This window comes from Haemaphysalis longicornis, unplaced genomic scaffold (assembly GCF_048455015.1).
Source record: "Haemaphysalis longicornis isolate Haplotype H1 unplaced genomic scaffold, Haemaphysalis longicornis Haplotype H1 scaffold_7, whole genome shotgun sequence".
Taxonomy (NCBI): Eukaryota; Metazoa; Arthropoda; class Arachnida; order Ixodida; family Ixodidae; genus Haemaphysalis; species Haemaphysalis longicornis.
In genome coordinates, this window is record NW_027526422.1 from 56,099,128 (window position 1) to 56,113,451 (window position 14,324).

General features: G+C 48.0%; 1 protein-coding gene across 1 annotated transcript; it reads right to left on the reverse strand.

Annotated features, from left to right (window-relative positions):
* Positions 1 to 1,088: 1,088 nt before the first annotated feature.
* LOC144145694 (glutathione S-transferase-like) lies at positions 1,089 to 13,320 on the reverse strand. The gene is made up of 3 exons (XM_077677364.1): positions 13,100 to 13,320; positions 8,320 to 8,590; positions 1,089 to 2,984 (listed from the first exon to the last, which is right to left on the reverse strand). The coding sequence occupies exons 2-3, from the start codon at positions 8,583 to 8,585 to the stop codon at positions 2,588 to 2,590; spliced, it is 663 nt and encodes a 220-aa protein (XP_077533490.1). The 5' UTR covers positions 8,586 to 8,590; positions 13,100 to 13,320; the 3' UTR covers positions 1,089 to 2,587.
* Positions 13,321 to 14,324: the final 1,004 nt, after the last annotated feature.

The following is a 14,324-nucleotide window of genomic DNA, read 5'->3' on the forward strand; positions in this document are numbered from 1 at the left end:
GAGTACAAGCTGGTAGCCAGACCAGCTTACCACGTTTCATTGATAAGCTTTGTTTGTTTTTCCTGCTTTTTTTTTCTTCTTCCGTTTCGTTCTCTTGGCATCGTTGTCCTCTGCATACGTCCCCGCTTTGTTTGCGCTAAGTTTATGGTTGTCGCTGCATAACGTCCGCTTCGAGGTATACCGGAAAAGAAAAGGGGCACTCGACGCTTCACGTTTGTCCTTGATAGCTGCTTGACAGTCGACGGCCGCTGGACGTGCGTTGTGAGACAAGGCAGGATAATGGGGGAAGTCGTTCGGCTGCAACAAATCGAGGAAGTCGCACGAGCTACCTCCCAGTTTACTGTACAAGATTTTCGTTGAGAATCATAGGGGGTGTGGGAATGTGTACCGTGTACACTTTGCAGGCGCTGTGACTTCTTGTCGGGTGTTCTGTCTGCACAGATAAATTTTATGTGTGTGTGTGTGTGGGGGGGGGGGGGGGGAGAGTAATTGGCACATTTTGGAGGTAATTGGTAATTGCCAACGTACACTGTGTGCTTTCTCTATGAGTCAGCAGCTACTAAAGAAAATGTTGATGTCCTGATGTTTCCAGCACTGGCTAACCGTTAGGTTTGTTCTGACAGTGACGTCTCTTTAAAAGGAAAAAAATTCCCGGGCCACCTCCACTAACAACCTTGGGAGGGGTGAAGCATGCAGTGTATAAGTGTATTCTTGACACCTTGGCGTTTTTGCCAACGGAGATGAAATTGTTGGGAGTTAGAGGTAGTATACAGCATTGCTGCAAAAGTCTCTCGCCAGTATTGCTGTAAAAGTTTCTTGCCTTTGAAGCACGAAGCTCTCTAACGCGAGGAGTAAACAAGTGTCCAGGTGTTTTAGTACCGTGACTACATGAGACGAACGACGATTACGACGACGACGACGACAGGAGACACCAACAGCCCCAGCCCCTAAGGGGCCTCGCCCCTAAAATATTTCTTTCTTCTGGAAGTTTTTTTCTTGTGGCACTTAGTAGAAAGCAAAGGCTGATGGCCCCTCAGCGCTTCTGCAACTGTTCCTTGTAACAATCGCTTTATACGCAAAGAAAGTCATCAGGATGAACGTCTGTCGGCTTCCAGCTCGGCAGCGGCGGCAGCACCAGGTTCCCAAAGACTAGGCTCCATGTATCGATAGCATACGCGAAGATCACACGCTTTATTACGGCGAAAGCCTCACATCTGTTTGTTTCATGCAACACGTGAGGTACAGAGAGATTGAGAGAACAGACTTTATTGTCATCCCTTTTAGACCGCACGAGTTGTCTTAAGCACGCCGGTGTGCTACTGCTTCCTGTACCGTCGCTTTTCTCTACCCGCCATGTATTAACCCGACAACGCCTACCATAAGGTAAGTTTGACCCTTGGCTCTTCGTCGTCGGAACGGAGACAACTCCCTTGCAAGCCGCTCGCCAACCACGCTGGCACGACGGGGCGGGGACCGTCCTTGTACGCCTTCGTTTTTTTAACAAGCCACAGGGTAGAACTGTGCAGCTGTGGGGTATTGATTAACGCCTAATATGCAGAAATTTCATCCGCTTTTGAGTGATATTTTTTGGTTGGTGCAGCCTCATTTTTTATACAGCTACGTTAAAAATGGCAGAGTGTGCAGTGGCGCACGAAAACTTGAAGAATAGTGGTTAGATTGCGACAGAGGTATATTTCGTGCCGATAAAAATCCGCATTGATATCAGGTTTAAAAAAAAAAGCCACGCTGGATAGCAAAACCCAACATAAATGAGCGCGGCTCACAGCGTTTGCTGGGAAATGTGCAAGACCGCTACGAGAGTGATTCTGCTCGACGGAAGCGTTCGTGCGTTCGTTGCCAAATTCATTTCCCAGTGGTAACCATTGAACAGTGCGGGGCGAAAAAAACTCGACATCGCCATTCCACTTTTTGCAATAGCGGCTGAGGGAGGCCGTATGCATAAGGGAAAAATACAACAGAGTCTTGGCCTGCCATATTACGGCCATATTTTTCAGACCTTACAGCAACATAGCCTCGCTCCTCGCTTGCTACAATACCGACATCGCTTACTCAAAGGACCCAGGGACTGACAGGTTCGCAAAGACATGCTGGTCCTTTATAGCCTCAAGGTTTCAGCGCCCGTCACGGAAAACCGAGTCGGCGTAGCATTGATTCAGAGGTTCTGCCGTCCCGCTCCGTCAGTGTCGGACAAAGGGTAAGATTTTCAGTGAGAGTTTATTGGTAGGAATTTTTTAAAGCCGAATTCTGTCTGCTAGCGAATTGTACAGTCATGGACGGATGAAATGCTAACACAAAAATATGAACCGGAACACGCAAAAAAAAAACTATTCGTGGAGGTCCAATAATGGCGCGGTTTTGGTATGTCTATAAAGCCACATTTCCCAACTTTGTTGTTGTAATTAAGCCACGCGTCAATTTGACTTCCATGGAAGGGAATCGCGCTACTTGTGTGTCCCGCTTTATATTTCTGGGATCGTGTTTCATTTGTCCAATACTGTACGCTGCAGTTAAATGAGCGGAAAAACGAAAAAGAGGCGTAGCACATCGTGCAGCGCGCACGCGTGGGTTACTTCTTGTAGCCCCACTTCCTGTAGGGGCCCAGAATAGGCCACCTCCTGTACTTGTCCGAGGCGAAGTACTCCTTCAGGTTGGGCAGCTCCTCGAACCTCTTCAGGTAGGCAACCACCTCCGGATGACGCTGCACGGCCTCGGCGTTGAACTCGCGGTGCCAGTCGAGTGCCTCGTACAACAGGAAGTCCACGTACGTGAGCCTGTCTCCGAGCGCCCATTTTTTCCCGGTGAGAAACTCATTCCATGGCTTGAGCACGCTGTCCATGTTGTCGGCGTAGGCCTTCAGGGTCTCTTCGAAGTTCGGGGTGGGCGCCGTGGAGTAGATAAGCCGCATGGACAGATCCCGCGCCTCCTGCTCGAGCACGTCCAGCTCTACCGTCTCGTCGTCGTTTCTGCGAGAACGAGCCAAAAAAAAAATTAGCATTCGCTTAGCTCGGCTATGCCGGATATACGCGTGAGCTAAGGTTCAGCAATCCAATCCAATCCAGTACAGTCCAATCCGGTCCAGTCCAGTCCAGTCACTGCTTCTCGCGCATGCGCAGCACGGCTCTCCAGGAGCCACGCGAAACGGCTATCAAGCGGCTCCTGCGTAGCGTCAGACTTAGCTACTGCGCAACGGAGGCGCACAGCTGGGCACGCGCCGGCGCCAGTGTATCTGCCGCGGCTATGACGCCACTCCTCTGGATTGCGCAGAACCGGCGAATGTGCAGACCCAATACTCTACACACCCGTACTCGAATTGAATTGAATTTCCGATCCAATAAAATTTAATCCAATCCAATTCAATCCAATTTAATCCAATCCAATCCAATCCAATCCAACCCAGTCCAATCCAATGCTCCTCGCTCTTGCGCAGCACGGCCATTCAGGGTCCACGCGAAGTGCTCAACCTCGGTCAGTGTAGCTTACGCTACAAAAGGTCAGCATCAACTAAGCGCGGATTGTGTTGCCTTCGCTGTACTTGTTTAATCCTAGCTCACTCATTTTGTTTCTGCAATTTTTGAAAAACGCTAGCTTTGTTGTATGATTTCGAAAACCAGTACAGCTTGCGGGATGACGTACATAAGATAGAGACGTATGAGGTACCACTGCAGTCTGCACTTACTGTTGGGGCTTCTAAGACTTTTAATTCAACGTAACATGCATGAATTAGGAACAACTAGTTGGATGAGGCCAGGGACTGTATACTACCTTGGAGGTCTTTTCAATCTTATAACTGGTATTCGTGTTTTCGCAAGCCGTACTACAGCGTGCGCGGCCTGTGCGATATCGTGTAACAGCAAATTGCGCAGTCATGGAATAGTCTACAGAACGATTTATGCAGTCATCATTTACGCCTTGTCTATCACGGATCTGCGACGGAAACAAGGTTCGATTCCTCACAAGGACCACGCTATCTTGGGTCGCTCTGTTTACAAGAACATGCATCCCTGCTGATTATAGCACAAGCCGCTAAAATACAAGAGATATTTTTGAGAAACACGTGACAATGAACTAGTGCATGCCTTTCGAAAACTGTGACACCATTTTAACACGAAAGTGTTTTATTCCGGGATTCAAGAAGATTTCAATTACATCATATCCGTCACGGAAGTGACGCCAGTACAACGAATCAGGCAGCCTGTAAAGGGTGCACCCCTGCACATAGGGTCTCCTTGCGGGAAAGCAACCTTTAGTACCGAAGAGTACGTTATACTTAGGGTTGTTCGTTTTCAGGTGTTAAATTTTAACACGAAAGTGATATTTTATGCCGGGATACACCAAGATTTCGCTGACGTCATATCGCTCACGGAAAGTACGCCAGTACACCTTTGCCGAAGCGACCCGCCAACAGGACGTCGCTCGCCAAGCACACCCCTAACACAGCCACCGACCCGCAAATTATGCTCAGCTGCAGATTTCGCTGCACATTTCCGTTTCGTGTTTTACCGATTTCTATGACAGAGGAATCAACCACAGTTTTTTTACATTTATATGACTGCCAGAAACAGCAAATTATTCTCCGTAGGAATTCTGTATATATATACACAAAACCTACGGAGGCTGATTTTTATTCTAATCGAAGACAGAAACATGAAAACTCTGCCAATCGTTATTATTACGTGAAATCATGTGATTTTACTGTTTTTAAAAATGTTTTCTCCTTCACTTATGCCTCAGTGCGCTATATATACCCCCTATGAACTCGTTGTTCCCATGATTCTGTATATACGGAACGGTTCAGTAGTGACGTTCTTCATTAGCTTCTACATCCGGCTTCAATCAATGCGCTGCGTGACAAACTAATTCGTTGAAGTCATCCTCGCCATTGCTCGGTCAGATCCACTTTTCTGGAACGTTGCACTGGCAGGATTATACTGCTTTAGTGATTTTTCTCCCTCTCTTGAACTCTTTAAATATGACTATGTTTCTTTGAGCATTTCCTGGTCATCTGCCGCCTTTTATGCCGCTTCCCAGCAAATAAAAAAACCGCAGCGATGCCTTGTTTGGCAACAACTATACAGGCTAAATGGGGAAATGCGAGGAGGATGGAAGCACTGCTACCGCACCCCGGTGGACTGACTTTGTGAAGGAGCTGAAGAACGAAAGCTGCACTGACATTGCAAGGCTAGACTGCAAACTCTAATGAAGGGTATGAACACCTGTGTCGCCTTTTATGACTGCGTTCTTCCTCGTTCGGGTTTAGAGCATTTCTGCATTAAGTATACGTTACGAACTAGTCATAATTATAGCACTGCTATCCGATGTCCTCCGAACTGTTGTGCCAGCAACAGCTCACCTATTGCTGGCATCGAATTTCGTACGAATATAGCGGGAAATCTGACGCCAGTGTCTAGGCGAGCCGTGCTTCAGCGAGCGTGCCGCCATGTACTGTGGGGAAGCGTTTTATCGTTACTTGGCATGGCTCGCCAGCAAGCTCAAAAGTTGGCTGTGGCTAAAAAAACTACAATATTATTGTAAAACATTAAAGTTTTTTTTTTTATTTACACGATAGAGGAGCTTCAAAGGATTTTTTAGTGATTGTTTGGAATCTTCAGCAAGACGAACAAGAAAAAATGTCACCCTTGCTTGTTGATTTTGACTTCAAGAGTGAAAAGAAGCCATGATGCAAGCCAAGCCAAGTAGAAGGGGAACGCTTCCAGTTGTTACAGCGGCGCGCACGACGGCACACGATTGCAGCAGGAGATTTCCTTCTGGTATATATTGCCGCGAACCATGCATTGCGTTGTTTGTTTATGTTTTGTTATTGCCTCCCGGCTGCGCCGGGCTGTGTTATCTATGCTATCCGTGGAACAAGTGAAGCGCGTGCTCCATTTTTTATTTTTTATGTCGCACGTGTTATCTCCTTTTATAGGTAGAGTGTTTCGAACTAACGTCACCAGCCTTAATCTTCTTTGTTCTACAGTGTTCTGTATGTACAGTGGAACCCCGATAATACGACTTTAAAGGGACCGCGAGAAAGCGTCGTATGACCGGGGTGTCGTACGACCGGGGTGCGGGTAAAAGACGACCTAGTAGACGGTCTCACGCGACAGGTGATCCAAGACATTATTTTAAGTACTCCATTTAGCGCTTCTCGTCGTATTTGCAAACCTTTAGCTGAAATCCCAAGTTTAAAAAAGCAACGCCTATGTTGTGCCCCCCTCCCCTTTATGACTTTCAGATAGGCCGCCAGCCAAGCGCCGCGTGCTACCCGATATAAGGCCGACGTGGTCGACCAAATTGAGGGAGTAAAAGGCAAGTGTGAAACTGCCCAGGCCAAGCGAAACGAACGATTGTACAAGGCGGAGATGAACAAAAAACAGCGTTGCCGTACATGGCTGAGACATCCTTCGAACGGTCCCGTGTCATCGTTATTGGGTCATAGTGCTCAACACATAGCTGTTTTCGTTTCAAACAAGACCCTGCAACGAGAAATAGATAAGATAATTCAACCTTCATAAGATAAATCATAAAATAAGATAATTCAATTATAACGCGGTCCTGTTACAGTGACTTGCAGCGGCGGCCAGCTGCAGGGACCCAAAATGGCGGTGCCAACGGGTACGTGCCTCCACCATCACCTCCTGTATTTTGCTCGTCCTTGCGGCGGACGCGCGTGAATCGCGGCACTCTAGCAAAGAAAAGAGCAGAGTCACATCGCGGCTTTTGATAAGCAGAGAGCAGAGATATAGGGAGAAAGAGTGTCGTGAAAGGAAGAAACTTAGATCGAGCGGGTGGAAAAGGCGGCTGTCCGGTCATCGCCGTGGGGATGCTTCGTATGTGTTTCCGCCTTCGTCGGCGGCTCAACAGGCGCTTCAAATTCACGGTCCACCTGCCACCTGAACCTCGACTTCTCGCGGTTGGCGCGTTGGCGTACTGCTGCCGCGTGGGGACGTCGCAGGTTAACTCCTACAAGTACCCGCCTGCTTGCTTGCGTCTGTTTAGTAAGTGGTCTGACCCGCCTGCAGACCTTTGCACATCAAGCAGCGTCAAACGGGGGTTAAGAATAAGCAACGTCAGGACGGGCGGCGAATCGACGCTAAAAAATAAATGCCTGCAGAGCAGACACCGCGGTATTCGATTCTCCGACAGTCGCCTGCGCACGTCACTTCGTTGACTGCTGCTTCGCCGCCTGTGTATTTTTTGAGCTGTTAGGGGGACACAAGTTCGCTCCAATAAACTTGTTTTTCCTTCACGACAACTGCGTCATCTTTGGCTTCGTGACAATGTTAGTATAAAACTGTATGGTTGTTGGGACAATAGCTCACCGCACCAATGCGGACTACATTTTCTTTCTTGTTCTCACAGGAGGTCCACTTTGCCCCCACTCAACCATCATATCGACAAAATGGGCAGTAAGTCTGGCAGTGCCACATTCCGTTCCCTTAAAGGTACAAGCCCGGCACTTCCTGCTAGAGTTCCTGTATATGCTCCCTACGTATGCTCCCCGTAGGGAGCATATACAGGAACTCTACTTCCTGCATTCACCCAGCGCCATCTACCGGTTCGATTGGAACACTCCTTTTATTCTTTTGAACAAGTGCTAAAAAACTCCGCTGTTCGACCTCAGTCAACCCCAGTAGCTCAGGGGTAGAATAACGGGTTTTGGCGCAAACGGCCCGGTTTTCAGCCCAAGGAATAAAACTTTTTTCTAAGTCGCGTGATTTTTTTCACTCTAAAGTGTTCTTTTAGCTCAATTCTACACATTATGTTCATAAATAAAGGTGGTTTGGTATCCTTTAATCCGGTTTACCGTAAAATTACGAGAGAAATCCCTCCCCCCTTTCATTAAGGTGAAATATTCGATTTACTAAAAGACCGCACAGATCACCCACCCCCCAAAACGCGCTAGCTTTGACGCCTTCGAAAGCTCGTGGAGTTCCCTTCACGAGAAAGTCCTGAAGTCGCGAACAGCGCCGATGTATCGATTTTGAACAAAAGAGACACAACCTGTCCCGCTTTTTTGCTTCATATCTCCGCAGTTCTGGTTGACAGTGCGGCCACTTATTTGTAGTTTTTCGCATCTGACCCGAAAATTCGCCCATCTCGTATTTCTCGATTAATATCTACGCAGTTTGGGTGGGCGTTCTTTCGGAAATTTACAGTAGGTGCATTGCGCGGCATATACGCTCGTTTAATTAACATTTTGCACTGCACGGAAATGCTTGGCTTGTACCTATCTTTGATCGGAATATCGGTTCACCGACCCGTATACGTCAGTTAGTGGACGCAGCTGTGACAAACCTGCCAGCCAGGTCGTGCTTCCTTCCCAGGTAGCGGAGGATGGCCAAACTCTGCGTGATCTTGACGTTTCCGTCGATGTAGTACGGTAGGTTGGGGAACTTGAGGCCCAGCGAGAACTTCTCCTTCAGCCAGTCGGAGCGGTCAAAATCCGGCGCCGGGCCGAACTTGTATAGCTTGTCCTCGAACTTGACTCCCTTGTACACCAGCAGGTCCCGAATGAACTGCGCCATGGCGCGCGCGTCCCAGTATCCGACCACGGGAGGCATGTCTCCTGAAATACGCATGCGAAAATGCCAGACGTGTTCATGACTCCCCATAGACGAAGTTACGCGTCTGCCTTTTTAGAAGCTGTTAAAATGTAAAGGAAAATGATGTTAGGGTAATTTTTCTCACAGGAATTGCTAAAAATAGGAGAAGCTCCTAAGGAGGAATTGTGGGGCAAATCATACCCTCTGCCACACACCAAGTGCGTTTAAAATTATCTTCATCGTTATATATACCCAAGTTCATTGCTACGAAAACAATTTTAGGCCTAATATAAGCAGTTAAATGTAAAGGTATGAAGGCCCTACAACCTTTCAAAAATACCTGCATAGGAAGGCCCCTTTACTTTGGTAGAGGACTTATGTAACTCTGAAAAAATATACAATTGTTTCAGCGTTATATAAGCCCTCTATCAAAGTATGAACGTCGTATGGCCTTTTATTAAAAACCTCCAGAAGGCCTCATGTATCCTGCAGCGGACCAAACTTCACCAAACAATTCGCTGGCAACCCATTCGGTTTCGTTCGCACGATTTGCGAGCGCCTGTGGTTTCAGCCGGATTTACGCAATGCTCCGGTGCGTGTTATCCAGTGTCTAATTTTGATGCGTCTAACGGTGCCATACCGATGAAATATAAATAGCGATGTGCAATTTCACATCGATGCACAATAAATGCTCCTGTGAAGGCACATTTCACTTTCATGTTGTAACGATTCCTATGAAAGAGGGATCAACCCCATTTTTCATGGGAAACAAAAGCAGCCTGCATATATTAAAGTATGCTGGCCCAAGGGAATTTTATTGAATGCTTTCCCAAGAATCCATGTATGCACACGGTAGCTAAACACTGAGCCCATTTAAAGTCGGCCAAACTAGAACACAATAGTTCCTCTCTAACAAGAGGAGAGCACCGACCCGCCACAGTCCTCCGTGAGGAGCGATATCGCAGCGCTGCCCCTTTCCAGGAGCGGTGGATGACGGGGAATGGCGATGAAGTGACGCGTGCGCGTGGTTTTTTTTTTCTTCTTTTTAACAGCAGAGCTGTTTAAGCTTTCAGTTCCACCGACCAGCGTTACCAGAAATACAAATACCAAGAAAAACACCGAGGTCACGTGCACGTGCGCCTTCTGAAGAGCCTGCAGCGTCAGCCAGCTCGACCTTCGAGAACACTCTGCCCAGCGTCCGTGGCATGATCTCTAGCGTGCTATTTTACCCGTCAGTTCACGTGCGTTGGTGCCTGAAGTGGGAAGCACAGACGCCGAGTTCACGCTACAGACGCAGAGTTCGCGAAGTCGGTTGCCGCGGGGTCTAGCGCGAGCTAACACGGTCCACTTTGGACGAGGATGTGAAAGCATGCGGACTTTTTAAAACGATCCAGGCCTGCCACTCATGGAGAACTTTCAGGCGCAAGTTCGGAAATCCATGTTAGGGCAACAGCCGGGTATCCGACGAAGGGAGAGGGACCGCCAGCTCTGCTGTTTCTCCAGAGAGCCTTGCACCAGCAAGCTGCGCCAATTTTCTTTCCTTTTGTTTAAAACGGAGCTGGGAATTTTATTTTACAATAAAATAAGTTTTCTGCGCATTTGCTACTGCTTATTTGAAGCCCTTGCTAGGAATATAGAAGGCGAAATAAAGAAAAGGGACAGAACGAAGGGGACGCCGGCCATCCCCTGCATTCCCCAAGTGTCGCACAAAGCTCAGCAAGGTTTCAGACCGTGTCGTTGTTCTCTTGGTGTTGAGCGCAAGCAACGAAAAATGGAAGAAACTCCAAGAGGGAATTGCTAAATACCAAGTCCAGTTATAGTCATTTTCACTACTATACGCGGATGAATTGCTGGAAAGACATATTTTCTGGGCCAATATAAGCCATTTGATATCAAGGTCTAAATACTCTAGGGCCTTTTATTAAGTACCTTCACAGCATCTTACTAAGCAGCGCATTAAAGATCAAACGCTAAGCGCCGGGTGGAGACTCCTGCTCTGCCGGCTTGGGAAGAACTTCAACTCGTATTCTGAGCCAGATTCATGAAAAGGGCGCGGTGAAGCATAACATGTCATCAAGAAGTTTCAGCACCGGTTAGCGACTAAGCATTTTAATAGTGCTAAGGGCTTTTTTGGAGTGCAAGAAACCGAGACTGGAAACACGGCTCACCGTGCGAGAGAAGCATAGTGGAATGGCTTTGTAGGAACGATAGTGTTGTCATATCTAGCGGCCAACAGGTACAACGCCTCCCAATGCTGTTCGAGAGATCAGGCTACCATAACTTCGGTAGTAGTTTTTTTTCGTCTGTCCTGATACCCCTCGGTAGTCCTTCATCCTACAGTGAATTGAAGTGGGCTCTTGATGATAATGACGAATAAGATGGTGGAACTGCTGAACAGCGAAGACACTTATGCGGCATGCCACGTTGGCGAGAGACCCGACCAACGGAGTGAGCAAGAATACAAACAACATGAATAATTCTTAGTTCTGGCATGTGACCTTGGCATTTAGCAAAGTTTCTAATCATAGAGTTCGAATTGCTAACTTATGCACACTTGCCGCCAGAAGTGATTTCAACACGAGAGTTGTGACCCAACTCTGCCGCAGCGCCTATTAGCAGCGCCAGATGTAACAAAACGGAATCAGTGATCCATGGTAGAAAAATTCGCTCACAGCTGTGACGGGGTCATCGGTTCTTCCCGCGCGCATGCGCTGTTGGCTCCCATTTGTTACATCTGGGGATGCCGTATAGTTAGGTGACCGCTCCCGTGTTCCAATTACTTCTGGCATCACCTGTCCGTAACTGGGAACTCGTGTAGGTTATTGCAAGAGCAGTGGCCGCTTCTTTGACTTACTCGAAACTGCCGGGTTTGATGGAAGCTGGCTTCAGGGGGAGCCACGACGAGTCTCCGACAGCTCAGCTATCGTGTTATGTATACACCCCCAGCTCCAGGAGTATTTCTGTGAGGGGGTTCTTCTGAAGATGTGTAGGGCTTGGCTTGCCTGTGGCTTGGTGAATGAGGCACTCTGTTTTTCTCTCACCGAATCTGAGGACTTAATAGTCTATGACCGGTCTGCGGATATCTTTTTTCTGTCTCCTTCGATGTTTTATCAGATAGCGAAGACTTGTAAGTTGTCTTCTTGAAGCTGAAGTACTACTTATCAGTATTTACTTATCAGTATTTTTTTGTGCGTCTGCACTCCGCCCAGTGGTACGTGTCGCGCTGAAGACAGTTTCAAGTTTTCCTATTCGAAGAAACGCGTGAGCGATTTACGATTTCAGACGCGCACGCGGGCGGCTGAGGTCGTTTTACTAAGGCGTCGACAGCCTCACTTGGCACTGTGCTTCCGGTGTAGTGACTGAGAGAGAGAGAGAGAGAGAGAGAGAGAGAGAGAGAGAGAGAGAGAGAGAGAGAGAGAGAGAGAGAGAGAGAGAGAGAGAGAGAGACTCTTTATTACAGAGAAAACAGAGAGGTTTGCCAGCATGAATTCGCTGACATGCTACTCTGCGGGGAAGGGGGGAGAAGGAAACAAAGTAGCTTCGCTAGAATAACTACGCACGCACAGCGAACGTAGTTCCATCGACACCGAGCACTGCGCTCGCAACATTACGCGGTCCCCATTCAGCTGAAACACCAAAGTCTAAAAGAACAATCCGCTCCTCGGACTCACTTCCCTGCAATTGGTAATCAAACTCGGCATGCTTTTATGAGGCACCGATTATTGCTGCGATAGCGCAAGTTAGAGGAAGAGAGGTGTACACTGACAAAAGCCGAAAAAAAAAAACACAGAAGTCAAGAGAAAAAAAGAACTCCAACTGTACGGAATGCATTTCGCTAGATCTACAGCCACGATCAAAAGTTAACGGACCAGGAAAATGACAATTTAGGTTATTTTTCTTCCAATTGCAGCCCGACAAACTGTCGAATGCAGGCGAGATGTATAAGTATTGAACTAATGAAGACTACCGCACATGATACTCCGGGCTGCTGTGCGGCAGAAAAATAATTCAAAATTGCTGCTTTCGTGGTCCGTAAACTTTTGCTCTTGCGTGTAGATCTTGCGAAATGCACTGTTCATAAGGATTACACCAGCCATGGTTGCGGCTTTGAAATGTGTGAAGGGTACTTAAGCATCGTCACTTCGGGCCCACCCTCGGCAGAAATGACTAAATAAATAAGTTAGTAAACATCCCACGGACAGCATGGCTACTATATAAGTAAAATTAAACACCCGGAACAAAACTCTGAAGGATCTGCGATTGCAGTTAAGTACTTTTTTTTTGTCTCCACTGATATACGCCAATTTTTTCATCGCTGCAATATTACTTTCGTACACTGGTTTTCGAGTGAGCAGCGCCACAGGGCTCAGTGCAAGCAGCGCGTTCTCCATGTACGCAGAAACCTCTACGCGTGCGCCGGTCCAGTGCTGCTGGACCGCTTGCAGGGTGCAAGCAAAAAGGTGCCGATTATTCGAGGCGGATAACATTTCACGGGCGGCAACGTTTCGCATGGATAAGCATGGCTTACTCACCAGTCGGCAGTCACTTCTTCCTCGCAAAGCTTGCGCCGTCAATCCGCCGTTTCGCTCGCTTCGACAGCCACTATGCCACGCGCACAAGCAGGGCCTGATGGTTCAATCACGTGACACGTTTGTATACAATCCTACGCTGTGTGAGGGGGAGGGGGAAGAGTAAAAAATAGAACGCGTCTCCTCTCCACCACCACTTGGCGCCGCCCAGAGCCGCTGTCGACTCCCGTCGACTGAGTCAGCGCAGACTGGCCGCGCCTGCTTTTATTGCTGTTATCAGGCAGTGTGCTAAGGAGGCTATTGAGTTTTGAACCGGATGCTCCTCGAGAAGCCTCTAACTTCCGAATTTTTCTCACACTACGCAATTAATCAAGTGGTGTTTACTCCCTTCTCGTCAATGCATCGATCAGTCGTTTTGTAGCGCGTTCGTTGTTCAGGTACGGCGTCGGGTGTTCGAGTACGTGGGGCCAGATCAGGTTAATCACATTTCACTGAAAAGCTCGTATTTATTTTGCTTCTTTCCTTCTTTTCTCCTTTCTTTTCTAATGATAAGGAAGCGGGTCACCGCTTCCTTATCGCTACATTTATTGTCGCTGCAGACTATTTTCTCGCAGGTCCATAGGGTAAGTGTGCTAATCCCGGGCTATTTGCCTCCATCCTGCCACTCACCACGTGACAACCGCTCGACACTTGACGGCCAGTGACGCGTTCTTTGAGATAAGGCAACATAACGGTGCTGGCAGGCCGTCCGGCCGCAACCAATCAAGAAAGTCACAGGACTTACCTTCTGTTTCACTGCACAAAATCCTCGTCGAGCCACTTTGGAGATGTGCAAGTGTGCACGTGTGTGCACTTTGCAGCCACTGCGACTTCCTGTCGAGTATTCTGTCTGTTGCTGTTTTCGATCATAAGCGTTATTGCAGCCTTGTAACTGGCAAAGTAGCTTATAGCCGAGGGCAGCAGCCATCCGGATGCAACGTCCTCCGGCTTCCAGCAACGCAGCGGCAGCAGTTCGCCAAGTTCGCGTACGCCCGGCTTTATACCTTGCTAGCATACGCGACAATGAAACACTTCATTTATTGTGAGTAGAAATGCCAGGAAAGTATCCGGCATATGGTACACACAACTTTATTGCTTACGCTGGCGGGCAATCGAAGGTCTTAAGAACCTCAGCCGCCTTTTTTCCCAGGCTTTTTGCTACTGGACTTTATATACGTGGGCATGCTTC